Below are 27,394 nucleotides of genomic sequence, written 5' to 3'. Positions count from 1 at the left end.
CTCGTCATTAGGAAGGGAAATATGCTGCTTTGAAAAGAAAGAGTAAAACCAAGTCACAGAACACTGTGTTGTAAAAGAAAAAGAGAAACAGCCTTTGAAGGAATCAAGCTCAATCACTTTCCTCAATTAGGATGGGGAATTAAGAGCTTGTCTGGTTTTTGTTTTTGAAAACACAGAAAGCGTGTGTTAGCATTGTTCAAGCAACTCCACACCCTCTGTTAAAACTGGAGGATTCAAAGCATAGTTCTAACAAAATTTGACCAATAATTAATCAGTAGTGGAAGCTGGGCCGCTGCATTATGACTTTTGTGGATTCTAGGCACTTTTGCCTTTATTGACTTCTTCCTCCATTAAAGAGAAAAGTCAAAAAATACACACACACACACACACACACACACACGCATTTTACAATTGCATTGGTATAGAGATGAATATATTAATATCATGAATTAAAACATTTTCTTTGACTTCAGCTTATTTTTTCTTTCTAATTTTACAAGATGTTAGGATATTTTTGTGGCCTGTAAAAGCACTGTGGACCTTAGACTCCATGCCTAATAGATAAGTGGGCCCTGGGGGGAGCCGAGATCCACAAAGAGGGAGACAGCTGTTCAGTCACAGGAGAGGCTCCTCTCCCCTTGCTATTTATAGCACAGCTGCAACTTGATTCTCAGAGACTCGGGTAAGGGCTTTGAGCAACACACAGCACGTGTCATCCTGCAAGGGGCATGCGTGAGGAGGCCCAGTTGCAGCCCTCAGGGAACTTACAGTGGAGGTGGGAGGATGAGACTGGACAGCTCACCATGACACTGGGAAGAAGACAGTCAACGGCAGAAGGGAGGTGCCGAGCGCTACAGGAGCTCGGAGGATGGAAGAATTACTTTCAGCTGGAACAAGGATGAACTCGGGGATGAGGTGGCTTTTCTGTGGGAGCTTGTCCCATGAGAGAGGCGTCCCATGAGGAGAGGTGCCAGAGCAAAGGCATGAAGGAAGGAACACAGAGATGTCCAGTGCACATGAGGGGCTCAGGGGTAAAGGAGGTGGGGGGCAGCACTTGGAAAGGAGGCTGAGGTCAATGTCAGAATGTGTGCATATGTGTGGAGGTGTGCCAGGGCAGCAAGGTGGGAGAGTTCACGTCTATGGGACCGATAAGACTCTGGGGGGCCGCTGGGCACTCCAACCCGGATGACAAGATCAGAGCCCAGTTTCCAAAGGTCTACCTGGCAGGGAAGACTCACCTGGGAGACATTAGGAGACGCTCTCACAGGGGTCTTACGAGAAGTACAAGGGGCCTGAGTGAGGTGAGGGTGGACATGTACGGGTACCACCACGCTGGCTGTGGGGAGGTGGGGGAGAGATGGGAGCGGCTGAGAAAAGGCCGCGGGCTTGGTCTCCAGTAGTTCACTGGGCACTCAGGTGAGGGAAGGGGCCAGACTTCTAGGAGCGCGGGTAAGGATGCAGAGGCCTCTGATGGCCCCCAGTCCTGGGGTTGCCGAGACAAGCTGAACAAGTACTTACTCTCTGTTCCTAGCATCGGAGGGAGAGAGCTCTTGGGCCTCCGGGCTTTCATCTCTGGGGCCTTGGCATTCTCGCTGGCGGGAGCATCTGGAGCAAAACAGGTGACAACAAACATTAGTTGGCAGCTGCCCAAGGAAATGCACAGAGGAGGCCTCTCAATAAAAATCCCACCTCAACTAAAAGGATAGCCCCTTCCAGCCGCCCCTCCCCCAGCCCCCTCCGAGGGCCCGCTGTGCGCGCTGAGCAGCCAGTGCCTGCAGCCCAGACCTTTCTCCACAAGAGTACCAAAGAAGGAGCTGCGCTCCACTGGGCCTTATAAATCAGGTGGAGAGCACATCGCCTGGCAAGATGGATGGACAGGCCGTTGTCCTGGGAACTCGTTAGTGTTCTCCCCTCTGCAGCAGGCACGTGCTGCCAGAAATCACATCACGCAGGGCAGGGGGAGAGGGGGTGCTCCTCTGCTCATCTCCCCCCATCCTTCCCTTCCTGGGTTCTTGACTCTCTCGGGCTAAACATTCTGCATTTCCAGACGCCTGCTCTGCATGAAGAGGTCTCTCATACAGAGGAAGGAGGGGACAAGGCCCTGCCCTTAGACTCATGGTCTGGAGGGGTCTGTATCCTCTGATTTCTCGAACTTCCTTCTACAGGTGGGCACTGACAGTCAGACCTCCAAACCAGGCGAAGGCCTCTGAGCAGGTGGCTGGCAAAGCCTCACCCACTCGGGACTGTGGGTGCTTCTGCACATCTCCCCACAGCGGACCCAGTGAAACCCTTTGGCAGCAGCCTGTGGGCAGCGCTGACACGGATGAGTGCACAAGTCCTCAGGCCTGTCCTCCACGGGCATGCACACCATGGAGAATGCTGGGAAACCCTCCCCTGTCAGGGCGGCAGGGGCTGGGCTGGGCTCCCAGGAGACTGGGCTGTAGGAAGATGAGGGGAAACCACGAGGGACTCGGATAAGCAGGGGTGCGAAGCAGCTGGCCGACCGGTTACCACTGTGCTCCAGCATCTGCCCCACAAAGCACTCTCTTCAGGGACCGCTGGGAGGGAGCCTCCCCCTGTGAGCCCCTTCCTGTCCATCCTTTTCCTGCTCCTGAAGAGAGGAAGCTCAGGCGGAGGAAGGAGGGGGTGGGACTTTCCAGCTGAGGCTTCAGCCACATTCCTGTGGCTTGGCTGGGGCGGAAGGGCCATCTTACTGTCCCCTCCTCTTGGATGGGGCAGTCCTGGCTGCTAACAGTCTGTCTCCTAGGGTGTTTGGGGATTGGGCCTGGGAGCATAGAACTAGGGGCTAGGGACATACACTTCCCTGGCACTGGATGCTTGGGGCTCCCATCTGGATGTATTGCTCCTTCTAGATGGCATTTGGGTCTCTCTCCTGCTCCAGAATGTGATCTGTGCGTATAAACCCCTCCATCCCAGTCAGGCTTCCTTCCCAAGCTAATGCCTTCCCACTTAGCTGGGTAGTCCAGGGGTAGAGGTCCGGGGCAGGTAGTGTCCAGGCCCACAGCACACATGTCTCCAGGGCGTCGGCCCAGAGCTGTACATGTGTAATGACAGGAATGATTAAGTGCAGGCCTTAAGTAGAGCTTCTAGCAGTAAGTGACAGGGAGTGGGGCTGAGGGAACAGAGCTGGAAGAAACCCTTTTAAGCAGCACCTGATAACCAGGACCCCTTCCCTACCTCCATTCCCCACTGCGTGCTATCCTTCTGCCACCTTCTGTAAGAGCAAAGGAACCCCAGATGGTAAGTCAGGGGTCCCCGCCATCTGTAGCTGACACTGCCTGCATACTGTCTCCTCAGGGTTCCATGTGCACATGGATGGGGGAGGAGGAAGTGCCATGGGAAGAGGACGATTTCATTTTCTCACATTGGGTTCCCCCCCAGGCATGTGGTCATTCTCAGCTACAGAAAAGTCCTCAGTACAGTACAACTGTTGTCAACCTCGGTGGTTCTCAACCACACTGGAAGTACCTATCCTAAGTATCACACTCCCCAGAGCCTGGTTTAATTGGTTTGGGTCAGGGCCAGGATGTCAATAGTATCCAGAAGCTCCACAGATGATTCTAATATGTTGCCAGGTTGAAAACTCCTAGTCTCTCTCTTCAGGGGTGGAGGGGTGGGTATGCGGGTGGTGGTGGTGGTGGTGGTGTGTGTACAGAAGTGGGGCTGGGGCACCGGGAGGTCCCAGGGACTATGGCAAGAGACAGAAAAACCCGTAAGTGCTTCCCTGGATATTGGGGAACAGGGTGCCATCACCAGGGGCGTAGGGTAAGTTTACAGTTCCCTCTGGTGCCTTCCCAATTTCCCTTCTTTCAAGACCAGCACTCTGACATGCACCAATGACAATTTAAAGAAAGGTGCACCCAGAAATTTGTTTGTTTCCCCCCTTTGTAAGGAGGAGAAGGACAGGGCAGAGCACGTACAGACATTTCCATGTTCCTTGGCTCTAGCACTTTCTTTGCTGTCTTTCTCTTGATGAGTTCTGGGACGTCAGAGGAGGGAAATAAAGAAGAATCAAGTGTTTTTTTAAACTGACGGATAAACTGAGGCATAAGCAAGCAAAGCATAAGAGGCCCAGTGTTCTTGGTTTCCTGCAAGAAAGGAGACAGGGCCTGAGAGTCCTCCTTATGGGTTGTGTTGGGCTTTGCGTCTAAACATCCCTAGAATAGGACCAAGAGAGGAGGGTTCTAGTCTGGACTTTGTCACCAGCAATCTCGGGTGGTGGGCAAATTATTTCAAGTGCCCTGGGTCTCTATTTGTGCATCTATACGAAGGGAATGCCACTCATTCTCTCTGTTATGAGGCCCAAGGGAAAGAATGCACGCAGCAGTGCACTGGTGAGGAGAAAAATGATCATTTACTATTAATTCATTCCTGCTGTTCACCACATTTCCTTGCCTCCTTCCGAATCTGCTTCAAAATTCTCTGCCTTCAGAAAGCCCTCCCTGACCAGCCCCTACCGCACGTTTCCTGCCTCTGCGCCTGTCCTTGGCTCGTGGGTGCTGGCTTTACCGTGACGTGTGCATGTACTTCTCCGCCATGTGCTTTGAGCTTTGGTTTTAGAAGTTTTGTGCACCTTATCTTTCCATATGGCCATGAGGAAAGGGGCTCAATTTCCCTTTCACCAGGCACCCCCCCGACTTGGAACCCTCTCTTCCCTCTGCAGCCCCCGCCATGGGGGCTGTGCACGCACCACGAGCCACTGGAGCTCCGTGAGAACCACAGCAAGGAGGGGCTTGAAGGACCACGTGCTTAATCAGAACCAGCTCTGCGCTCACACAGCTGCCCAGGGGATAAAAATAATAGTAATAAAAGTTTAAGAGCAGCTTGTGTTTTCTGTCTATTTTAATCAGCTGGTGATGAAACTGAACTCCATTTCTAGATCTGGGCCTCAGGGCTGGAGTCCTTTGCTGGTCTGGTTGTGCCCCAAAGAAGCATGGGGGAGGAAGATGGCAGTGGGGGCGTGGGGGGCCTCCACATAGAGAGGAAAACGCGTCCTTATATGGACAATGCCTCACCCCTCCACTCCTAGGCTAGCTCTGGACTCAGCCTTCCAGGGCAGTTTTTCTCTTCTGTCTCCCCCAGCAGGTGGGTTCCCTGAGCTCTAACCCTATGTAGGGGGAATGAGGTGTAAACAGACTTTGGCGGGGGGGTCCAAGCCCCCAGAAGCCCCACAAGGGGGCAGGATAGAGGGGCTGGCCTCCCTCTCTGCCCCACAGCAAGCTGCACGCTGGCATAGTCAGGAGAGAGAGTCTAGTTAGGAAACAGCTCTTTTCTGTCTGTGCTGCTTGGTGCCCGTGAGTCCTTGGGCGAGTTCCTGCCTTTTTCTGAGCCTGACATTTTCCCTCGGGAAAGTGGGAATAATAACACCCCAACAGAGGAGTAAATGGGGCATAAAGTCAAGTTGGCATTTACTGGATACCTAGTCCGTGCCCAGCACGATGTTAAGTGCTTTATATGCTTGTTTCAGGTTGAACCATACCACTTGCCAATATTCAAGTGCTTCTGACCTACTAAAACAGCAATTTTGTTTAGTTCAACGTAATACACGTTGGCTGCCTGTGATAATATAAAGAGCAAATGTATAAGTGGGAGCAGACTTCTGAACATGGCAGGGCGGAGACCAACAAAAGAAGGTGGGCTGAAATCAGTTCAGCAAGAGTCAGAAAGTGGCCATAGTGGCAGCTGGAACCCAGTGGTTAGGAGCCAAGGCTTGGGTTTAAATTCCTACCAGCTTGGTATTACCTGCGTGGCCTTCAGCAAATGGCTCGGTCTCTGTATGCCTCAAATCAGGCTTTTTGACTATCACTCCCCTCACGCCCACCCTCGTCATGGTTACCCGTGGCCTCCGCAATGCTGAATACAATGGTAATGCTCAGACTTAGCTTACTCTACTTGGCAGCAGCAATTGACACATTGACCTCCATCATTCCTTTCTTATAGAAATGATGACCACTTGGCTTCTGGGACACCCCTCTCTCCTGGATTTCTTCCTCTCATTGGGCACATTCCTGCTCAGTCTGCTCTGCATACCTGTCCTGCTTCCTTCTCAATGTTGGCCTCTGCCTCCTTCCCTCCTCCATCTGCAGCTACTCCGTAGGGACCCCATTCAATCCCAGAGCATGAAATGGCCTCATATGTGCATGGTTCCCCATATCCTGCTTCCAACCTTGGCCTCCCTCCTCAACCCAGATTCATCTAAATGCCTGCCTCTGTGACGTGCACACTTGGATGTCTAATGGGCGTCTTCAGCTCACATGCAAGGAACTCTTGCTTGTTCCCCTACCCCACACATTCTGACCTCAGTAGAGGGTTCCACCATTGATCTGCACTCCCCAGGAAAATGAAGAGTCACCTTTGACTTCCCTTTCTCTCCATTGTCAATTCATCAGCAAATCTTATCAGCCCTACCACCAAAATAGATTATGAATCTGACCACCTCCCATTTCTTCCATGGAGCCTAAGCTGCCATCACCTCCTGCCTGGGCTCCTGCAGCAACCTCCCAGCAGGTCTCCCTGCTCGCCCTCTTACCCCTTCTGGGTCTGGGTATCACACGGCCACCAGCATGAGCCTTTACAATGTCCAGTGTTGTCCCATCACACTTAAGAATAAAATCCAGTTTCCTTGTCACAGCCTATTTGGCCTGGCAGACCTGGTGGCTGGTCTCCCTCAATCTCATTTCCCACCTCTCCACTCCTGGTCCTGGCTCTGCCACCCTGACTCCCTACTTCTAGGGATGCCTCAGGCATCGTCTCAGTTCAGGGCCTGCTCTCACTGTTACCTCTTCTTCTGACCTCTGGGACTCCTTCCCTCACCTCCTTCAGGTCCCTGTTCAAATGTCATTTCCTCAGAGAAGCCCCACAACCACCCTCTCCAATAATGGCCTTTCCTCCCCCATTGCCCCACTTTGCTTTTTTCAAACATGTGATATTGCCTGAGATTTTGTGACATATGTGTTCATCCATATTATCTCTCCCTCACTAGAATGTACAGTCCCTGAGGGCAGAAACTTCTGTTTTGTCCGCTGCTTGTAACTTCAGCTCCTGGAGCGGAGCCTAGCACAGAATGGGCACTCACATATTTGTTAAATGAATGATGGCTGGGTGCCCACTGGAATGTCACCTCCTACCACACACAGGCATACCCACCATGGTTGCGAAGCCCTTGATCTCACTGGCAGCTGAGGCCAGATGTCCTCAGCCAGGTGGCTGGACAAGGGTGACCCCACTTGGAAGGCCTAGACACGCCCGTAAGGGCACTGAGGTGTCTTCTGACTCCTGTCTTGGGATTTTGGCCTACAAAGGGTTTTGTTTCCTCTCACCTGGTCGGAATAAGAGGGAATGGGTCACTCAGGCCAGATGTGCAGAAGGACTTCCCAGCAGGAAGGGCTGTTACTAAGGGACACCTGTATCTCTTGGACAGTGGACACTGCCATGTTATTCACTAGACAGGAGGCCACAACAGGTCCTGTGGAAAGGTGCAGACTTTGGAACCAGGCACATCCAGCTTCAAGCCCTGCCAGGGTAAGTCCTGTAACTCCCTGTGCAAGATGGCTCCACAGGTGTGGTGTCGGACACACCCAGACACACTGCCTCTCCTGAGCACTGTGTGACCTGAGAAGGCTGCTGACCCTGCTCAGCTTTGCTTTTCTCAGTGAGAAAGACACTGCCCAATGGATGCATAAACTGAAACGCACGAGTCTCTGGCCATGGCAAGCCTTGAAGGTCAGCCTTTTCTCTTCCTGGGTGAGTTTTCTGGCATGTCCTTACCCACGCTAGGCTTTAATTCCCTTCTACGGTACAAGCTGACACTTGCCTCCAGCCACATTTGGAAGGAGGGGCAGTACGACTATAAACAAGAAAGTGCACAAGTGCCCCTGTTTTCTTAGGGAAGACACTCAAACGTCATGATTAAAACAGCCGTCTGTGCGGCATCCTAAGGGCTACCTCCCTTTGTCTTTACTGTAGGAGCGCAATGGTAGTGTAGTTAATACAGAACAGCCAAGGAACCAAAGTCAATTTTGTGAGGTCTTGAAATAGATCATTATATTGGCCACAGATAGTCTTAGTGATGCTTGGCCAGGCTGTGTGAGTGACGCCAGCGGGCAGGGCACTGCTGAGTGGCAGCGGGAAGACTGACGCCAACAGCAGCTCTATTCCCCTCCCCTAGTGGAGAGGGACCTTCCTGGCCCTGGGGAAGAAGGCAGGACTGGTCCTATCCAGACATCAGGCAGGTAGCTGCAGATGGACAGAGACTGGGAGACCCCACAGTGACGGGGCTTGAGAATTCAGCCATGGCTACCTCACACAGCAAGTAGTTCTTCAATGTATTTTAATTCATGATTCATTTTGAGACTCTGATTTAAAACTATGGATCCTCTCTTCAGAAAAATGCTCTAATCCACACAAAACATTTTATCTATAATTTCAAAGAGTAAATGGACCCAACGGAATCTCTGAGTCAGGTGCTACAGCTTTAGGGGGCGGAGAGAGCTGAGAAGACCAGGAGACAACCAAGGAGAGGAAACCGATTCAGCTTCATAGAGCACAGGAGGGGGAGAGTGCTGAAAGGTGGCAGGGGAGCAGTTAAGGAGACTGCAGTCCTTTACTATGTGCCCAGAGCTGGCTCTTGATGGAGAAATGAAGCTAAATGTGGCAAGAAGCCCACCTGCATGCAGGACGCTGATGTAGCTCTGAGTATAGCAACAGGGAAAAGAGTGGGTGTCCAGGGGGTGCCCTTATTCTCTTTGAAAACAAAACAAAACAAGACCCACCTGAGCTGTCAGTCCTGTTGTCCCAGCTGGTCTCCCTCTAATCCCTTTTCTAGCTCTTCTCCTAAGACCCCTCTCCCACTCTACAGCCTGAGGCCAAACCCTGAGGAGGCCTCTTTGTAGGAACTAGAGATAAATAATGAAGGTCATCAAGATTAGTGGAGAGAGTAAGAGAATAAACTAGAAGGAGACCGATTTAGGGCAAAAAAAAAAAAAAAAAAACACAAAAAAAACCCCGTAAGTTGCAGAATGGATTCCCTGAAACTTAAAAAAGAAAAAGAATCCCCAAGTGTGTATTCTGTAGGGGAAAAGGAAATTTTATTTTGAAAACAAAGTTTGGTTTTAAAAACAAACCACGTGCTGTTTCTCAAAAAGGTGCTGACAGTTTGCAGATAAGGAGAATGAACTGCTGTCCTGCCTTCAGCGAGTAGTGTAAACAGGACTCAAAGGGGCTAAGGATTCCAACCACAGATATTCTCATTAGCAGAATGACCGTCCTTATAGGTTCTTTGGAACCTGCATGGGTCCCACGTGAGCGGTAGGGCTGTCAGAAATAGGGTTCTGGGGTCAAGTTCCCAGAAAAACTATTGTTTCTTTTCTTCAGCTGCGGCACCTACATGGAAAGCAGCAGGATCTAGCTGGGTGGGAGACAACCCAGAGCCCCCCCCCCCCCCAGCCTCAAAGCACGTGTCTCAAGCCCCTCCCTGAACTGACCACTCATTTTAACCCATCAAATCTGCTCCCGTAGACTCAGAGCCCCTGTGGCAAATACATTCACCTTCTCCAGGGAGACACACACCATTCAATAATTCCAGCTTTCCTGCTGGTTGTTGAGAATTTAATTTGTGTTGCCGTGTGTATTTTTTTTAAGAAGATTTTTCTTTTGTAAGACTTTCTTTCCTTCTCTCCCACTCATTATGTACCACAGACCTCAGCTTTTGGGATCAGGAAACCAGATGATAAAATCCAGAATGGGGACAAAGATTCTACATCTCATGGACTGGCAATGAAATAGGTTAGGGTTTTAGAATGCAAGTGACCAGATTCAGCAGTCAGGACCACCAAGCTGGTCTTCAAGATGCCTTCTGGCCACTAGTTAATTAGTGTCCCTAATGGTTACTAACCAGGAATTTCAAGGGCCAGAAACTGTTTTTCCCTGAACTACCTTTTTTGACAGTTCGCAGCAAATAACAAAAATACAAAGAAAGAGCCCTGAACTGAGTTCCAAGATGGATTCTGGCCTTAGCCTGGCCCTGAATGGGCCAGGGAACCTCACGTAGCACGCTTTCCCTCTTTGCTCCACTTCCAAGTCTCTGATTCTGAAATGCACACAGAGGGGAGAAGAGTTACAAATGCACTACGGGCCTTTCCTTAGGACAGACCGCAGCACCTCACTGCTTCATCTTGCCCCTTCCTCACAAGGACACGTCACTCAGACCTGAGGCCTCTCTGTCCCCAAATGTCTTTCCCTCTCCCTTTGCTGTACTATTCTCCCTTTTCCCTTTTTGCAGAGGCAGCCCTGTCCCCTCTATAGGAAGACACAGCCCCTACTCACCTCCCAGACGAAGTTTCCCCACATGGACCCCACTGCTCCCTCCTCCTCACAGGCCAGTCCTGCCAGCACTGACCCTTGTTTGTTGCGGCTTGTAAAATACTACGCAGTCATTTTCCTGTGGGTGTGTCTTTTCTCCTCCTGCCCTGTGCCCAGCTTCCCTGTTCAGCAAGGCTCTGCGGGTTGGGGCCAGGACTGGGGAGGGGAGACAGCAAGGTGAGCAGCTCCTCCCCCCGCCCCTCCCACCAGGGGCGGGGCTGAGGCCACAGAGGGCCATCCAGTAAGGCTCCCACTTTCCTTCCTGTCACTTTTTGGGTAAAAGATGGCTTGACACCTGCGAAAGGAATGCTTCAGGTAGGGATGGCAGCCTTGGGTGCAGTTCTGTTCAGTATAGTGGGCCAGGAAGGGTGTCTGAGAAGTGGCACTCTGTGTGTGGCGGCGACGGGTGGGCACGACCTACCGTCCACAGTGACCTGGCAGGAGCACTCAGCCTGGCCAGCGCTGTTCTTGGCTACACACTTGTATAAGCCTCTGTCCTCTGGCAGGGCCTTCTCGATGGAGACGGAGCACAGTGAGCCTGGGGAAGAAGAGGAAGAACAGTTGAGTGGACCAGGTAAGGGTCTAATTCCTGCCCTGGAACCTGAAGCACAGCAGGTGATTGTTAGTCACGTGGGAGGCATCTGGGAGCCCTGAAGTCAGAGGCCTTGTGGGAACCAACCCCTCTCCCCACTGAGGGCACTTTTGCTGATAACCCTCATCCAAAATAACTGATCCCTAAATATACTCCCTCCTGGGACCCCTACCCCCCCTTCCAGAGAGTTCTTTTATGGGGATATAAAATAAAAAGTACAGAACAAGAGAGAGAAATCGTGTCTGCCAGCTAATGCAATAGAAGGAGCAGATGGACACGGGCCACGCACACTGGGACATCCCGAGAGAGACAAACAGTAGATAAGCACAGGTTTACAGACCTGTGTTATAGACCTGTGTTAGGAACATGGCAGGTGAGGGGGCTCTGCCCAGCTTACAGCCCCGATGCTGGGAAAGTACCTTGGAAAAGGGAGTTTTGAACAAAGAGGTGGTGGGGGGAGGGCGGGATTCCCTGTCCAGTCGGGCACTGGGCTGTGAGAGCTGTTGGGAGAAGAAGGTGACTGCAGCCTATGTCTCCGGAGCTGGCTTTTCAGGAATGGTATCGGAGCTGAGAATCATGGCCAATGCTGGGCACTGGGCTGGCACAGGGGCACTTCGGGGCTGCCTCCCTTCAGTGTTGGGTCTTGTAGTCACTCAGAGAGGGGTGGAGATGGCCTTCTTTCCCCATAGGCTCTAACTGGGTCTTATCCCTGCCCCAGCACACCTCTTCTGGCCTGGTCGGGAGGAGTCAGGCTGGGCATACACAGGAATCTGGGGTCGGGTCCTTGCCCATTCTGGGTCTCTCATCCCATGGCTGGCTCCTTCTTTGGGGGATAACCCAGGGGGTTTCCCTCGAGGACTGGGCCTGCTGGGCTAGGTAGGAAGGCAGCAATCAGCACCCTAGTTCCTGCCTTCAGATACACAAACAAGCCAACAGAATGACGTCCTGCCCAAAGCTACCCCTGTTGTCAGGGCAGCAGTCAACACACACGGACAGAGCCAGAGCCGCTTGCATCCTGCTGCCCGGAGCTGCCGGCTTCGGCCACCTCCCTTCCCCCCACCGCTGCCTGGGGCAACCCCTTGGCCTTGGGCGGGCAGAGCTGTGTGCATCCCAGGTGTATGTGTGGGGTGGCATGGCCTAAGGGAGGCCTTTGATCTCAAAAAGTACCCTCACCCCGATTAGACAGATGCACAGCCTTGACCAACAAACAGGGATATTGAGAGAGAGGAAGGATGATGTCAGTTCTGCCCAAAGAACCTCACTGAAGCTGAAAGAGAAAGCAGAGGCGTAATAGTTCCTTTTACTCCTTGGCACCTGGGCTTGTCTTAAACAGGGAAACCTTAGTCCTACTGACCACCTGAGGCAGGATGGCTGGTCTGCAGCCCCCCCCAACCCCCCTTTATATAGACCCTGCCTCTCAGGAAAGGCCTCACTGCGTTCTCCCACAGGGGAGGGCAATGGGTTGGAATCTCTTTCACTATAGGAGACAGAATTTGCAGAAACTGCAACAGAAAAGATTTAGGTTGGATTTTTAGGAAGCTTATCATGAGAGTGCAAATCGTGAGGCACAGGAATGGAGGAATGCGGGTAACTCTCTTCCAGAGGGAGGAATTTCCATTCATCTGGGAGGGCAGAGGAGGCTGAGGTGACCTGTGGCCCTAAATCTTGATCGAGGCTTAGAGGAAACAGACCCCATCTTGCAATTTCCCTTCAGTGTGAAACGAAGGTTCCCCACGGACGTCCCGTTCGAATCCTTGATTGCTTTCCAGCTCCAGTCCCCCAGCTGCCTTCAGCCTCAAACCAAAATGGCACAAACTGCAAAGACAGTGCGAGAACACAGGACCAGTGGAGCATTTGGACCACAGCCCTCGCCCCCTCACCAGGGATAGCAGCAGAGCAGGCAGCTTTTCCAAGCCGCTCAAAGCCTGGACCCCTGGCCATGTGCGTGGGCCGGGGGAGGGCCCCCAGGCAGGCTTGGAGCCTCAGCTAGCCCAGATTGAAGACTCTGGTATTTCCTGTGGGACAGCTTATTCCTGACCTCCCGAAGAAAAAACGTTTCCCAGCGTTTTTTTTGAGAAGCCTCAGCCTGGTGGGGAATTTTGAGAGGGAGGTGAGGGGGATGGGAGCGGTCACCACAGAACCAGGGGTCTAATGAATAGCTCCGCTAGGTCCGTGGGGCTGCGTCCTGAAGCTGCCTGACCTGGTTCCCCTGACATGTCTGGATAGGAAGACTCAGCTCCAGGTCACCTCCTCAGGGACGGTACCTTCCGTATCACTCCTAAGCCCCCCAGCCATAGATGGACCTTTCTAAGCCCTGAGTTCATCTTAATCAAAACATGTCTCTCAAGGCCACTGCTGAAACCTATGCCCATCTCCCACACTAGCTCCCAGAGGGCAGTGACCTTATCTATTATGAATGTTTTCCCTGAGCCTGGAATGCAGTCACAGTAAAAAAATATTTGACATTCTGAGAATGACAAAGGCACATTTCTGTAGCAGGTGATCTGGTAAGATCTATGCAAAAGAAAGTCATAAACATTTCATCAGATATAACCGACCTTGAAAAAGAGAATATACAGGCAGACCTCATTTCATTGCGTTTTGCTTAATGACGTACTCTCCACAGATGTTGTTTGTTTACAAACCAAAGGCAAGACCCTTCCCCGGCAAAAAGATTACAACTTGCTTTACTGAGGTACTTGCTTTATTGCAGTGGTTTGGAAGAGAACCCATAATATGTCCAAGGTATGCCTATAATTTCTAAAAGGAAAAAAACCTCCTAACTCAGAATTCTTTGAGTGGATTGTGCCTACAACGAAAGCATCTAGAAGAGCGCCTCACACATAGTGGGTGCTACATAAATCCTTGTGGTTTGTAGGATGAACTTAATACAGGCTTTGAAAAAGCTTTTGCAAGATCCCACACTGAAAGTGATTCGAAATGAATCATCAGTTAACAACAGCAACAAAAATGAATCCTCCTTATTAGATTGTGAGGAATGTTTGCCCGGAGAGCAGCCTGGCCTGGGGACAGGAACCAAGGCATAAAGGTGAAAGCCCCTTTTGGGGGCCGCACAGGGCCCACTTGGCTCACTGGCCTCCCAGTCCCGGGCTGTGGCCTGGGGAGCACTGTTGCAGGCCCAGAAAGGGTCTGGTGTAGCCACCTGGTGGGTCTGGAGGGCAGGCCTGGCGTTGGAAGTGAGGGCCATGCACCCTGCAGCTCTGGGGGAGACAGGAGCAGGAAGGTCTCCTCCACATGTCCCTCTGAGAATTAGGGGACACTCCAACCAACTGGGCTGCCATCACGCCTCCTCTGCTCTCCCCGGCGCTAGGTAGGGTGGACACACTCCTGTTTTAGGGAGCTCACGGGCTTCAAGCCCTGTGCAAGCCACAGGTTCAGAGAAGCCCCCTTGAAACCTGTGAACAGAGCACCCACTAGCAGTTGGTTTGCAGACATACAGGTTGATGTGAGGGGAGGAGAGCACGAGAGTTTCTCATGGACAAAGGCCGGTGGCAATAGTCTGGGAAGGCATCCTGGAGGAAGTGAACCTTGAGCTTATAAAAGAAGTCAGCACAGGGCACAGTGCAGGGGAGCAAGGGTTCCAAGTCAGGAGGTGGAGGTGTGGAGGAGGTGGGGCTGTGGGGTGTGAAGGGCCAGGAGGCCTAATGGCCACCGCCCCCATCTCCCCCCCGAAACCACAGCGTCCTCATTCCCACTGAATCCTTCACTGTGACCCCGGTCACCCAGACACCGAAGCTTAGTGGTCTTCACGCCTTCCTCTTCCTTCCCCCTCTCCCCCACCCTTCCAAGCCAGGCAACAGGTTCTGTTAATTCCATCCTGGCTTCTTGAACTAGTGATTTCCTATCGGTGCCCATGGCTACTTGTTAGTCCAGGCCTCACCACCTTTCTCCTCAACCTTTTCTGTGGGCTCCTTACTTGTCTTTGGGCAAGGAGTCAACAAAACCCTCTAAACCCCAGCTTTGTGTACTTTGATCCTCACTCCAGACCCCTTACATGGCTCCCTGCTGCCTTTGGAATAGTTTCTTAGCATGATATGGGATAGAGCAAGGCCAGGCCTTCTTCTACAGCCCAGACCGAGCTGCCCCTGCCGCGCAGCCCATCCCCTCCCTCTTCCAGGTGGCAAGCCCTGAACCTCTTCAAGGTTCCCATCAAGGCCCAGCTCTTTCACCACCAGCTTTCCCTGCGGCCCCAGCACTCAGCTCCCTCTCCTCCTGCTCCCAGCAGCTCATCATTGGCACTTGACTGGAATAGTTTAATCACCATGAGTGTGTGTCCTTGCTTTTTATTGAAAGCAGATCCGCTTACACTTCTCCAAGGGCCCTACGCCCGGCAGTGGGGCCTGCTGAAGGGCTCACCGATAAAGCTTTTGATAGGCTTTCTCCTGGGGCCGCGTTTAACCTAGGATCTTGAAAACTTGGTGAAGTTCTGAAGAAGGGATGGTGGACAGAAAGTGGGGCTGGTATTTTGAGACAAGGCACGCTCCCTACCACGGCAAGACAGACAGGCCTGTTTCCAGGTCTGCTTCTCCACTGCAGTGAAAATACCAGAAATTTGGCCAGCCCAGAGGGTGGCACCATTCTTCTCACCTCTTGACCACGGTTGAGTGTTGAAGAGGAGCCATTAGCATTTTCCCTTGACAGGCAATGCTCTTGGTGAGCTGATTGATCACGGAAGGTTTCTCAGCTGCACCAGTGTGCTGCCATGCTCATAAGAATTAACTTAGAGGTAACATTGCATAGCGGTCTAGGCATCGGAACTCAATTGTCTGCATTCGATTTCCAGCTCGGTTACTAACTAGTTGTGCAATCTTGGGCGAGGTACTTAACTTCTCTGTTACATGGGCAGTAGAGCAGATGCGAGGATTCAATGAGTGAAAAGTGTAAGATGCCTAGGACAGTGTCTGGCACACCGTGTTCAATAAATGCCAGCTCTGCTTATTTTTCCAAGGAGAATTCCAAATATTTAGAATATTTTTTAAAGTTGGATTTGGTGCCTCCCACCTCCCTCTCAGTACCTCTCTGTCCTCTCCTTGTGCTGACTTTTTAAAAGTCATTTCTCCTTCCCCTACTTTGGACCAAAACTGTCCCTTTGAGAGGGTTTCTGGGGGAGGTGATGCTGGAGTAGCCCTTGAAGGTCTCGATGCCCTTTAACACTCAGTGACCACCAGACCCACCAGACTCCAGGCACTCTGGGCAGGAGCAGCCGATGTCTAATGGCTCAGCTGTGTTCTGCAGACCAGGGCCGAGGTCTGTGTATATTGCTTCGTGGAGTGGATCATTTATAAGTGGCTGTTGGTGGGCCTGCAGGTTCCATGCAGGTCCAAGAGCAACGGCACTGCTTTGGGCCTTGCCCTCAGCTGCCAAGGACTTCACACCCTGCAGGCCTGTGTGACTACACGTCCCACCTTCCATCCTGCCCAGAGAGATCACCACAGGGTAACCTGGGAAATGCTCTTGGTCAAGGTTGTGGATCAGTTTTACCAAAGACTTCCCAACTGGGAGGGTCCACGGGGGTGACAGGGAAGGCTGTGGCATCTAATCCCCTGGACATCTCACCCCACCGTGGTAATCCCCAGGCCCACCTGTGGCTGGGCTATGGGCAGGTTGAACTAGAGGAGGCAGGGGGCTGGATGAGATGACTTGTGGAAGACCGTGCCAATCTGGGGACATCCGTGTGAAAAGGGTGAACACATTAGCAGAAAATAACATTTTTCTCTCTCCTGGCCAATTTCTCCTTTACTCCTTCAGCATTTACAGTCAAAACACTCAGTGGTTCCAGATTTGCTATCTGAGATGCAGAGGGAAGAGAGAAGGGAGCGGAGGGGTGAGGGCAGAGGGGGCTATTGCTATCCTCAAGTGCTTCATTCTGGTTTTTAAGAGGAAGGATGCAAGCAGGATGAGGGTGAGGGAGGGATTGGAAAGGGGTGCAGTGGGAGGACAGGATGGAGAGCAGCCCAGTGGGGAGAGTGTTTCTGACATCTCAGCTGATCTGGATTTCACAAGAGCCACCCTCTCAGGCCTCTGCGGTGGCTGCTCTCTACCCCTCAAGATAACACGCCACTTCCCCAGAGAGCTTTGTACCCCACCCTGCCTACAGCCACCAGCACCAAGCTCAGGCTGGACTCTACTCTAGAGCTCGCCACCAGAGTGGGGTGTGGGAAGTTTGCTGGTCCTGGAGCTCCCACCCAGGCTTGGGATTTACAAAAACATTTCAAACCAAATTGAGGGTCCAGGGAGAATATCCCTCCTACCCCCATCGCTTCTCTAGGTATAAACTGGCCCACCAGAGTACTCCAGACCCCGAAAGGCCCCAGATGGGAGGATGTAGAGCCCCCCCTCTTCTCCCCATCACCCAAGAATGTGAAATAGCAGCAAACAAAAGTCTCATCCAAATTAGGAAGCAAGCAGCTCTGTCCGCCAGTGAGTGTGTGCTATAAGGGCTGTTTGGGGTGTTGGGCTCCCCCAGAGTTCCCTTCAAACCCACAATGTCAAGACTGAAGTTGTTACTGACCCTAAATCACAGTCCTATGCCACCCCATTACCAAACCCAAAATGCTGCTGCAAAATCAGCTGTTAGCTCAGAGTCCCTAGTGGGCTCCAGACCCTGCGCCCTGATATCCAAGCCTGTGAATAAAGCCTTCTCCAAGCCAGAGCCATGCGGCATTAGCACAGGTCCCCATATGCTCTGAGGAGCCCACCGCTGGGGGTGCTGTGAGAGGGCTCTGCAGACAGATGCCAAGACCTGGGCATGTGCCACAGGACTCGATCCCACTCTCACTCCTCATAATGGAGCATGTGCCCAAGGGCTGAGTGGTGGCACCTAGCCTGTCAGTGAGGGGGGGCTCCGGCAGAGGCTCTGCGTCACAAGCGGCACCAATAAGACCAAGGCTGAATGAGCTGACAGTGACCCTCATCCAAAGGCCCCTTCCTCCCGGCCCCCCGTCCTCATTACCTTCTTGGGAGAGGATGATGAACTTGGTGGTCTTGAGTGTCTTTCCGTTCAGCGTCCAGGTGATGGTGGCCGGGGGGTCAGAGGACACCTGGCACTGGAGTAGCAGTTTCTCACCCTCCGACACATGGACATCGCGTAGCTTCTCCTTGAAAGCTGGGGCTGTCCCTAGGCTCTCTGATCTTTTTTCCTTATCTGTGTCCCCTGGATGCCCCCTCTTAGAGTTCACATCATTCTTAACTTCCTTCTTGAGTTCTTCTTTCCCCGCTGTTTTGGGGATCTCAGCTGGCTTGGCATTGCTTAAGGGTTTCGGGGTCTCAGCAGGCTTGGCATTGCCCATAGGTTTCAGGGTTTCGGCAGGCTTGGCATTGCCCATAGGTTTCAGGGTCTCAGCAGGTTTGGCGTTGCCCAAGGGTTTTGGGGTCTCGGCAGGTTTGGCATTGCCCACGGGTTTCAGGGTGTCAGCAGGTTTGGCATTATCCAAGGGTTTTGGGGTCTCAGCAGGCTTGGCATTGCCCACGGGCTTCAGAGACCCTGAAGGCTGGGCATTGCCCACGGCCTTGGGGCTTTCTGCTACCTTGGCATTCAAGCCCTCGGCACTGTTGCTACCATTCTCTGCTGGTACTTTTTTCTTGCTGCCCAGCACCGAGCGAAAATCCGGGGTGGCAGGTTTTGGAGGTGGTACCTTCTCAGGCACCGGGGTCTTGGGAGTCCCCTTCTTGGCCAAGACAGAGCGGAAGTCGACCTGCTGGGGGCTATGTACCTTCCTCTCCTCCTCGGACACAGTCTTTGGCTTCACTTGCCGTTGCAGGTTGGCGCGGAAATCCATCTGCTCAGCCGGGATCTCCTTCAGGTCTTCTTCTGACACTGTCTTGGTGCTCACCTTCTTCCCCAGGAGGTCACGGAAGTCCAGCTGCTCTACCTCCTGCTGGCGGATGGCCTCCTCCGTGTGCTGCCGTGTCTCCACGCGCCTCTTCAGCACTCCCCTCACGCCCTCACCGTCTTCCTCCTCTTGCCAAGCCTGTTCTCTTGCTGGCCAGCCGGGCCTCAGGGTCCCATAGCAGTCACCACCACCACCATCAGCACCACCACTGCAGAGGCCCTCACAGCTGGCAGGCTCCCTCCCCCTGCGACCAGTGAAGGAAAAAAGGAAAGTAGCAGGAGGAAAAGGGGCTGGGTAAGAAAGAAACGTCAGGGGAGAGCAAATCCCTGAGAGAGGGAGGGTAGAGGGGAGGAGGAAGGGGCAGTGGGGGCTGGCCAGGCTGTGTTTATAGAAGGGAACATTGGTGAGAGGCGCTTGCTTGCTTAGTTGGTTTGTTACATCGGTAATGACTTCAGTAGCCTTATAAGGGTGTGTGCAAAAAAAAAAAAAAATATTCCCCCCACTCTCCTCCCCTGCTCTCCCTCCCTCATTCTCCTTCCAATCGCTCCCTCTTGGCTCAGGCAGCCTCAGCTGGAGGATACAAACAATCTGGGGCTGCTGGGCTGGGCCTGCAGGGGCCAGGAGGAAGGTGGGTGGGTGGCGGCATGGGGCCTGGCCAGGCAACCCCTGGGGGTGCACTCACCGCAGAGGAGCTCGGGCAGGGCTGGTCTGTAGCATCAGCGACACCTGGCAACTGCATTCGCCAACCCGGTTCCTAAAGAATTCGAGGGCTCAGTACAGAGCAACAGGCTCTCTAGGCTGAGGGCCTGCTCAGCCCGAGGGCTGTGACCAGGGAAGGGCGAGCAGGGACTTGGCCATAGGCTGGTTGCTGGCTCCAGGGAAGACAGGGACACAGGCTTAGCTGTGACCCCAATACACTCACCCCAGACCTAGGTTTAGGGCAGGGCCATCCCCTCCCCCTTGGCTCACCCTTCATTTTCTCAGCTCTTGTTTAAAAAGGAAAAAAAAAAGGAATCTGTTGGGCAACAGCTAAGATAGGCATCCAGAGTAGGAATTCTTTTCTGCTAGTATATTACAAAAACAATACAGTCAGTCAATCGCTCAGTCAATAAAAGACTAAACCTGCTGAAGGCTGTTGAAGCCGCTTGGTCTAGACCCTGCGGTCGAGGTCAGCTGGCCCAGAGACTTGGAGTCTGACTCCGTGCTCCCTTCATATAGAGCTGGTTACTTCCCTCTCCTCACAGGGTCCCCCCATCTGCTACTTCCGCTTTGCCTGCTCATGAAATGAAAATGCCTACCCATCAGCTAATGCTCTCAGGTCAGAACTTTTTGTATTAAAGACCTAACAGGTGTCTCCCTCATGGGTGGCCCTTTCTCTTCTTCCTCCTGGTGGGGATGGTTCCAAATTCTTGAACCCACTGTTAGAACTGTTCGATCTCCCCAAGCTGGTGTGGGACCAGCTGAGGCGCCCTCCGCTCAGCGGCGGGGCTGTACCGCGCTTGTGTGCGGCCGCTCAGCCCTCTGGCCCCACAACACTGCCACCTGCTGGCCTTGCTGAGCTCTGACCAGCCAAGAGGTTCTGCTCCAACTGGGGACGGGGCAGCGGCCGGTCTGAGAGCCAAAGGCAACTCTTGATGATAATAACCACCATTTTATACAGCACCCACCAGCTTTCACGATTTTCATATCTGTTCTTTCTTGTTCCCAAACATCCCAGTGAGAAAGGAGTTGGGACCGTGGCCCACCTGAATCCAAGCCCTGTGACCAGGCCACTCAGCTCTACAGTGCTCATCAGGACAAATCTATTCTGGGATGTGTGTGTCTAGATCAAGCACACACACGGATTCCCACTGTTCGGGAGTCCGTGTTTGGGAACACGTGCCGTGCATGAACCACCCCACGTGGACAGACCTCTGAGTGCTCGTGGAGCTCTGCCGATGTATGCGGGCATCTGCCTTGCTCTGCCTCCTTCCCAGCTCTGGGTCACATGCTAGCAGTTCATGGCATGGCAGATGACTCTTGGGGCTGGGGGTGGGGGGATGCTGCTCATTCCCGGGTACTTGGAGCAAGAAGAGGTTGATCTTTGCTGCTCCCCATCCTTCCTCTTTTCTGTTGAGTCCCCTCTTGGCCACTTTCCTCAATGCTCAGGCTCTCAGATTCAAGGTTCAGGGAGCCTCATGTCTGGAGAGTTTGAGGGCCCAGGGTGCTCCTTTGCCCAACAAAGGGCAGCGAGGTGCCTCCTTACTGCCAGGCCCTGGGAAGGCTGGAAGGCCTTCAGAGAACCCTGAGCACTTAACACAGATGGCTTATGTGGCTTGGATCAACTTGTGGAATAATCATGGGAGGTCATTTGGGGGTGAGGCCCAGGCCCCTGGCACCCCACTTCTGCCAGGAAGCTGGCCAGTATCAGGCCATTCTTTCCCATTTTTCTCAGGCACAGGGTATGGTGCCCGGGGTTTGTGTGGAGCAGGAGCACGCTGCCCAAGGGCCATATTTCCGCAGTAGCCCTTTTCAACATCTCCTCAGCTGAGTTTCCTCCTGTCACAAGTAGAACGTAGCCCAGATGCAAAAATCAGCAGCAGACGCTGACCAGATGGCCCTGCTTTACCCCAGCCAAACTCCTCAGAGGCTTGAAATGGTGGGGCACCCTGTCTACTGCGCTGCAGTAAGCTCTGTCTCCTCGTGGGAGAAGCAGGTAAGGGTTTCTGTTGTTTTCCATTACCTTCTCTCAAGGAGGGGAGGCACGCCGGTGGCCTCTGCCTCACCCCGAGGCACCGGGCAGTCTGAGGGGCAGACGGATTGTGGAGGCCTTGGGATCCGTGGCTGGCCACTAAGTGGATCATCCCTTGGGGTGACCCAGGGGTTGCTATTTCTGCAGGGCCTTTAAGGTGAATCTTGGCTCATCGGAAGCCCACAAAGGTCTGACAGGCCTGTTGGCTGGGATCCACACACCACATACTCTAACTGGCCTTTGGGGCCATCTTGGGTATCTGCACACACTCAGTTACAATGTCAGGACTGGGTCTGAGGGGGAGGTCCCTGCCGCACACCCAGCCCAGGTGCTGCCACAGAGGATATGGGGCTACCACCCTATAAGCTGCACCTTTTACAAACTCACAGACCTCTTTTTGCCCTCACCTCTCAACCCTTGAATAAGAAGCCTACTCTTTGGGTACAAATCCTTGGATGTTGTCCCTCTCTGAATCACCTACCTCTGGAATGAATTTTATACGCAAAATTAGTTTAAAGACTGATTTCCTGGAGAGTATCAATGTTTCAAATATTTCAGCTGGATTTGGAGCTGACTTTTTGACATTTCCCCTTTTAGTTCAGGGAAGGGAAGGGGAGGTAGACACCACCTACCCCACAACTTTATCAGGGACAGATAGGACCCTCGCCCTCCCACCCTGGCTTCTTCCCAGCCACCCAGTCTTCCTTCTTGAAAGGTATTTCGTCCTGGGTTTAGGTCTGACTTTTGTCAGGATGAGAAAGCTGGAAGGGAGCGAGGCCCCTGGCAGGCCTGGCACACATTTCCCAGGAGAACTTTCCACTGACTTGCTCCTTCTCAGCTGGGGACAAAGCCAAGGCCAGGACACCAGCCTCCCAAAGGAACAAAGAGGCTGGACTTTGGGGAGGGAAAAGGGGTAAGCGCTGCGTGGGTGGGGACTCGAGTGCAATTTCCCAGGTTCCCCACATTCCCAATGCACTTGGGAGAAAGGGAATGGAAGAGCATCTGATTTAAAGACAGAGATTAGGGTTCCAATCTGAGCTCTGCGACTGGCCTTTGGGCGGCCATAAGCAAGGCCGTGACCCTGAGACCTCAGTTTCCCCCATTATTAAATGAGGAGGCGGCTAGATAACTTCTGAAGTCCCTTCCAGCTGGGACAGTCTAAGTTTTATGACTATCCCCAGCTGGGCCCAGACAGTCTGCCTGCCGACCTCCCAATGCAACCCCCCCATGCTGGCCTGGCTAACTTCCCACAGCCTGCGCTTTGTTCTGCCCTACCCTTTCCTACTCAGTCTATCCAACAGGCCCGCAACAAGCCAAGCCTTTACGCAGTTGCTAAGCCTCAGCCTGTTTTCCTCAACATGCCCCAAAAAGCTCTTCTCTTTTAGGATGTCTGACTTGATTAACACTGCTTCAAAGCAATACGCCTTCCATACAGTCAAGCTTTATTCTCACATAGACTCGGTTTCCATGATTTGTAATGGTCTAGGAGAAGAGTGCATCATCTCTCTTGGAGGCAGATCTGCCTTCCTGAGAGTAAGTGATTCAGCCAGTAGCTAAAGGCTGTTGGTGTGTTCTGAGCAGACCGCTCATGGTAGTAGCGTGACCAGCCAGCCCACAACCACCTCATCAGCTGACCACAGGTGTGTCATTAGCTCAGCTAAGATTCACTGAGCCCTGCCCAGCTCAGATCCACAGATTCCTAAGAAATAATAGTGGCTTTTTTTTTTAAAAGCCACTAAGTATTGAGGTGGTTTGTTACACAGTAAAAGCTAACCGATACAAGTATAAAGCACAGGCCCAGAAAGGACACACGGGAATGAGGCACATACTAGGCTTTGCTATTATTATAGGAACAATGTTCCATCATGGTAGTAGCCTTAGGATGTGGCCACAGAGCCTTGAACCTAAGGGGCTCAATACAGGGAAATGATTTATCCAGGAGAGCAAGCCCCTTGCAAAGCGGTCAGGTGCCTGAGCCAGGGCAGGTCCAGCTACCCCCAGGATGTGGTACAACCTCCTATTTTTGGGGTCAAGGTGCTGCCAAGTGCTCTTCTTCAATGTTTAGACCAACCCTAGGGGCTGGTGTTCTGTCTCCATCAACGCAGGGTTGGCATGGAATGTTAAGAAAGCATTTTGAAAACAGCAGAACATTTCTGGATCACATTCATTTAACAAATGGTTACCACTTGCTGACTATAGGCCAGATCGGCTCTAGGCACTGGGGACACGGCCATGTGCGTTCACGGAGCTTTCCTTCCTGTGTAACCTAGAAAGGCCTTGACAGGGAGGGAAAAAGGAATTCGGGTAGTTGACCTCCCTGGAGTGGTTTTAAAGTGTCTACGAATTCTCTGCTACTCCTCTCTCCAAAGGTGAAACTTGATTCTCTTCTCCTTCAGTATGAACTGTACTTAGTGGTGCACTTCTAACCGATAGAATATAGCAGAAATAACGGTGTGTGACTTCTGAGGGTAGGTCATAAAAGACATTGCTGATTCCAGCTCGTTCTCTCTCTGGACCACGAGCTCTGGGGAAGTCAGCTGCCATGTCATGAGGACACTCAAGAAGCCCTACGGAGAGGTCTCCACAGTAAGGAACTGAGTCCCCCTGCCAAAAGCCCTGTGAGTTAGCTTTCTTACAAGTGGATCCTCCAGCCTCAGTCAAGCCTTCAGCGATGACGGCCCGAGCTGACATCTTTACTGCAACCTCATGTACAAACCTGACCCCCAAATCACCTCGAGCTAGGCTGGTTCAAATTCCTGAGCCATAGAAACTGTGAGACAATAATTGTTGTTTTTAGATGCTAAGTTTTGGGATAATTTGTTACACAGAAAGAAATAACTAATAATTCCCTTTATCCTCTTGCTTTTCCAAGTTTAATCCACTCTTCCCTCTTTTGTATTCTCTGTGCACCAAATAACGGGGGAACAAAAGCCAGGATGTAGTAAGACAGAGGACTCTGGGGAACTGAGCCCAAAAGGCAAGGTTCTCAATGAATGTCTGTTGTACTGAAGGGGAAGAAATGAAAGCTTGTCAGCAGCATCAAGCCTGCCCATTCTTCACCTTGAAGCCCAGCCCCACAGTATTTTACGGTTCCTCTGGCTTCCCAGCCCCAGGTAGGGACTTTGACAGGAAGTAGGAATTGGAGGGCAGGACACACAGACTCACTTGAGCAGGATCTCATACTGGCCGGCGTGCCAGGGCTGCACATTCTTTAGAACGAGGGTAAACACGTCCTCGTTCTGAAGCACCTCGAAGTGGCTGGTGTCGTTGGAGAGAGCTTTGCCATCTCGGAGCCAGTGCACAGTGGGGAAGGGGTCGCCAGCTATGGCACAGGAGATGAGGACACTCTGGCCCAGGGAGGCTGTCACTGAGCGAGGCTTGCTGATGAACCAGGGCTGGGTGCCATCCTGAGGCTCTGGAAGTTGGCAAAGGGTTGAGTTAGAGAGGGAGGCCATTCAGCAGCCAGGGTCCACTCAGTTCCCCGCGGGGGTGAAGATTAGAAGACAGCGTGTTACCAAATAAGAACAGCTTGTCCAGAAACCACTTTTATTGCATATATAGATATAGCACATCTTTTTTATGGCAAATCCATCTTGGTTACATTCTCAAAGGATAATACTGACATGACTTTGTGTATCCAAAGCAAGGGAATGTAGCCCAGACGGTACAGGGGCCCTGGGCTGGGCAGTAATGATCTATATCAGATGTGATGATTAAGAGTTGTCACTTGCTTTGTGTGCACTTAATGTGTCTCTCCTCTTAAATGGAGGCACTCTAAAGGCAAGGACCCGAAAAAGGCCACAGCTCACATTAAACGCCATGTGCCAAATTATTAATGTGTATTATGTGATTTCTCCCCTAGCACTCTATGCAGCTGTCACCAGAGAGGGCAGGGACGTGAGAAGGCAGGGCAGGGCAGCCCCACTCAGCCAGAGGCTGATGTAAGGTGAGGAGCTGGCTGCTGGGTCTGGGATGGGACTAAGAGAGCACAAGGTCCACGGGGGGAGCAAAGCAGGCTCATATAGTTTCCTTGCCTCCGAATTGCTTTTGGAGAGCCCATGGCAGCACCTCCCCCTGCCTGCACCCCACTGGGCAGCCTCACCTTGCACCGTGAGCACGGCCTGGGTGCGGACCTCTCCGGCGCTGTTCCAGGCTTCGCAGGTGTAGGTACCCGTATCCTCCGGGAACACCTCCTGGATACAAAGGCTGTGCCGAGTGCCTCTCTGTTCAAAGTGGAAGTCCTCCGACTCCTGGATCTCATTCCCGTTGTGAAGCCAGATGACCTCAGGGGGTGGGTTACCTGAATGGGGAGGAAGGGCAGGGGACAGGTCAGGGAGGTGCTTCCCTGGGCCCTGCGGCAACTCAGCACCCAGTACTGGGACACTGCACTGAATACTTAACTCTGTGCTTCAGTTTCCCCGGCCGGGATATAGCCTCACCGCACCGACCTCAAAGGGCGACTGCAAGGACTAAGTGAGCTCGTGCAGCCCCTGAGCAGCCCACGAGCATGGCAGATTAGAACAGCATCTGGCAGGAAGAACGTACTCAGTGCGTGTTCATTATAATTATTTAACAACAGATTTGGGGAAACTAGAAAGAGCCCAGAAGTGAAAAAGTACAATTTCAGAGATGAAAAAAACAAAAAAACAAAAAACAACCCAAGAAGAATAGTTTTTAAAATTAAAATTCAAGCTGCCTGGGGATACTGAGTGCTAACAGGCCCGCCGGGTTGGAGGTGTACGTGTTTCCTGCTCTGCGCTGCCTCACGCGGGGCGTGTCCAGGCAATAAAAACAATGGGACTTCATGGTAATGTTCTTGTCAACTTTCACCAGCAGGGAAGCTCAGGTGCATTTCATGTCGCTACCAAACCGATGTTGTCTGAGGGTGACGATGGGCATGAGCACATACAGGATTTCTAAGCACAGCTCATGGGGAATAGCATTTTCAGTTTTTACTAATCTACTTTCCTGGGCAGTTTGTAGCCATTTGTTGGAGGCATAAACCAATGGCCACCAGGGAGGGTTTTCTCTGCGGTTAGAGCTCTGCTTCCAGAGGAACAGGGCTCCAGGAGGGCTGCGAGTGGCTCTGAGGGGCTCCCGGAGAGAGGAGACCACACCTGTCTCCTGGGTTTGCCAGCGCAAGTCTGGAGGCCAGGTGCAAAGTGCCTCTGATTTCTGTCACCTTGAGGAGTGTGGCCAGGGGTGCGGCCTCAGAGTTCTGCCTGGGACTATCACAGTAACAGGAGGTTCACCCAGGGATCGTGAAAACTGTGAGCCCATGCGTTCATTTTATTGCTTTGGTAGCTGAAGAGGAGCTAAAGACCCAGCACGACAACCTCCAGGCTGTCAGAAGGACTCATCAGTGGCCAGTAACCATTTGTGGAATGAATGGGAAACTTGACTCCCCAGGCTCTCTTGCTGGCCTTGCAAGGATTGTGACATCTCACATTGGGCTGCTTGCGAATCACATGGTCTTGTCACCCCATCTCTGTTTTAGAACCTCTGCTCCATCTTCTCACCTTAAAATCTGAATAGAGAAACTGAGACTATCTTCTAAGAGTTGGGAAGTTCTCACATCATCTGGTTTTGCACCAGTGTGTGAAATCCCCCAGCGACACTGGCCACACTGTTGTCACATGACTCCCTCACCCCTCGAGCTATGGCTGTCTTCTTCCCTGGGACTAGTTACCCTTGAATCCAGAAAACCCTGCTCCGAGAAAGCAGAAAAGAGAGACCACGAGGCTCACTTCTTTGGGTCCCACTGACTCACAGTCCCTGGCTGATTTTTTGGTGGCTCAATGATCGGGGTGCGACACCCAGGCTGCAACCACGCCCACT

General features: G+C 52.4%; 1 protein-coding gene across 6 annotated transcripts in view; it reads right to left on the bottom strand.

The window, feature by feature from the left end:
• The window catches only part of MYLK (myosin light chain kinase), a 241,530-nt gene that overhangs the window by 58,226 nt on the left and 155,910 nt on the right, over nt 1-27,394 (bottom strand). For 5 of the 6 annotated variants that reach the window (XM_019738977.2, XM_019738976.2, XM_019738974.2 and 2 more), the window contains 6 exons: nt 25,659-25,856; nt 24,722-24,971; nt 19,508-19,579; nt 17,946-19,069; nt 10,802-10,918; nt 1,519-1,605 (listed from right to left, as the gene is read on the bottom strand). In XM_019738977.2, the coding sequence (XP_019594536.2) occupies nt 1,519-1,605; nt 10,802-10,918; nt 17,946-19,069; nt 19,508-19,579; nt 24,722-24,971; nt 25,659-25,856 (1,848 nt within the window). Of the gene's footprint in view, nt 1-1,518; nt 1,606-10,344; nt 10,515-10,801; nt 10,919-17,945; nt 19,070-19,507; nt 19,580-24,721; nt 24,972-25,658; nt 25,857-27,394 lie in introns of those variants that run through there. The other variant, XM_019738980.2, reaches the window with a different exon arrangement.

The sequence above is a fragment of the Rhinolophus sinicus genome, linkage group LG01 (genome assembly GCF_036562045.2).
Source record: "Rhinolophus sinicus isolate RSC01 linkage group LG01, ASM3656204v1, whole genome shotgun sequence".
In the NCBI taxonomy this organism is placed as follows: Eukaryota; Metazoa; Chordata; class Mammalia; order Chiroptera; family Rhinolophidae; genus Rhinolophus; species Rhinolophus sinicus.
Note: the sequence above shows the minus strand (reverse complement) of the source record. Positions and strands in the feature narration are given on the sequence as shown.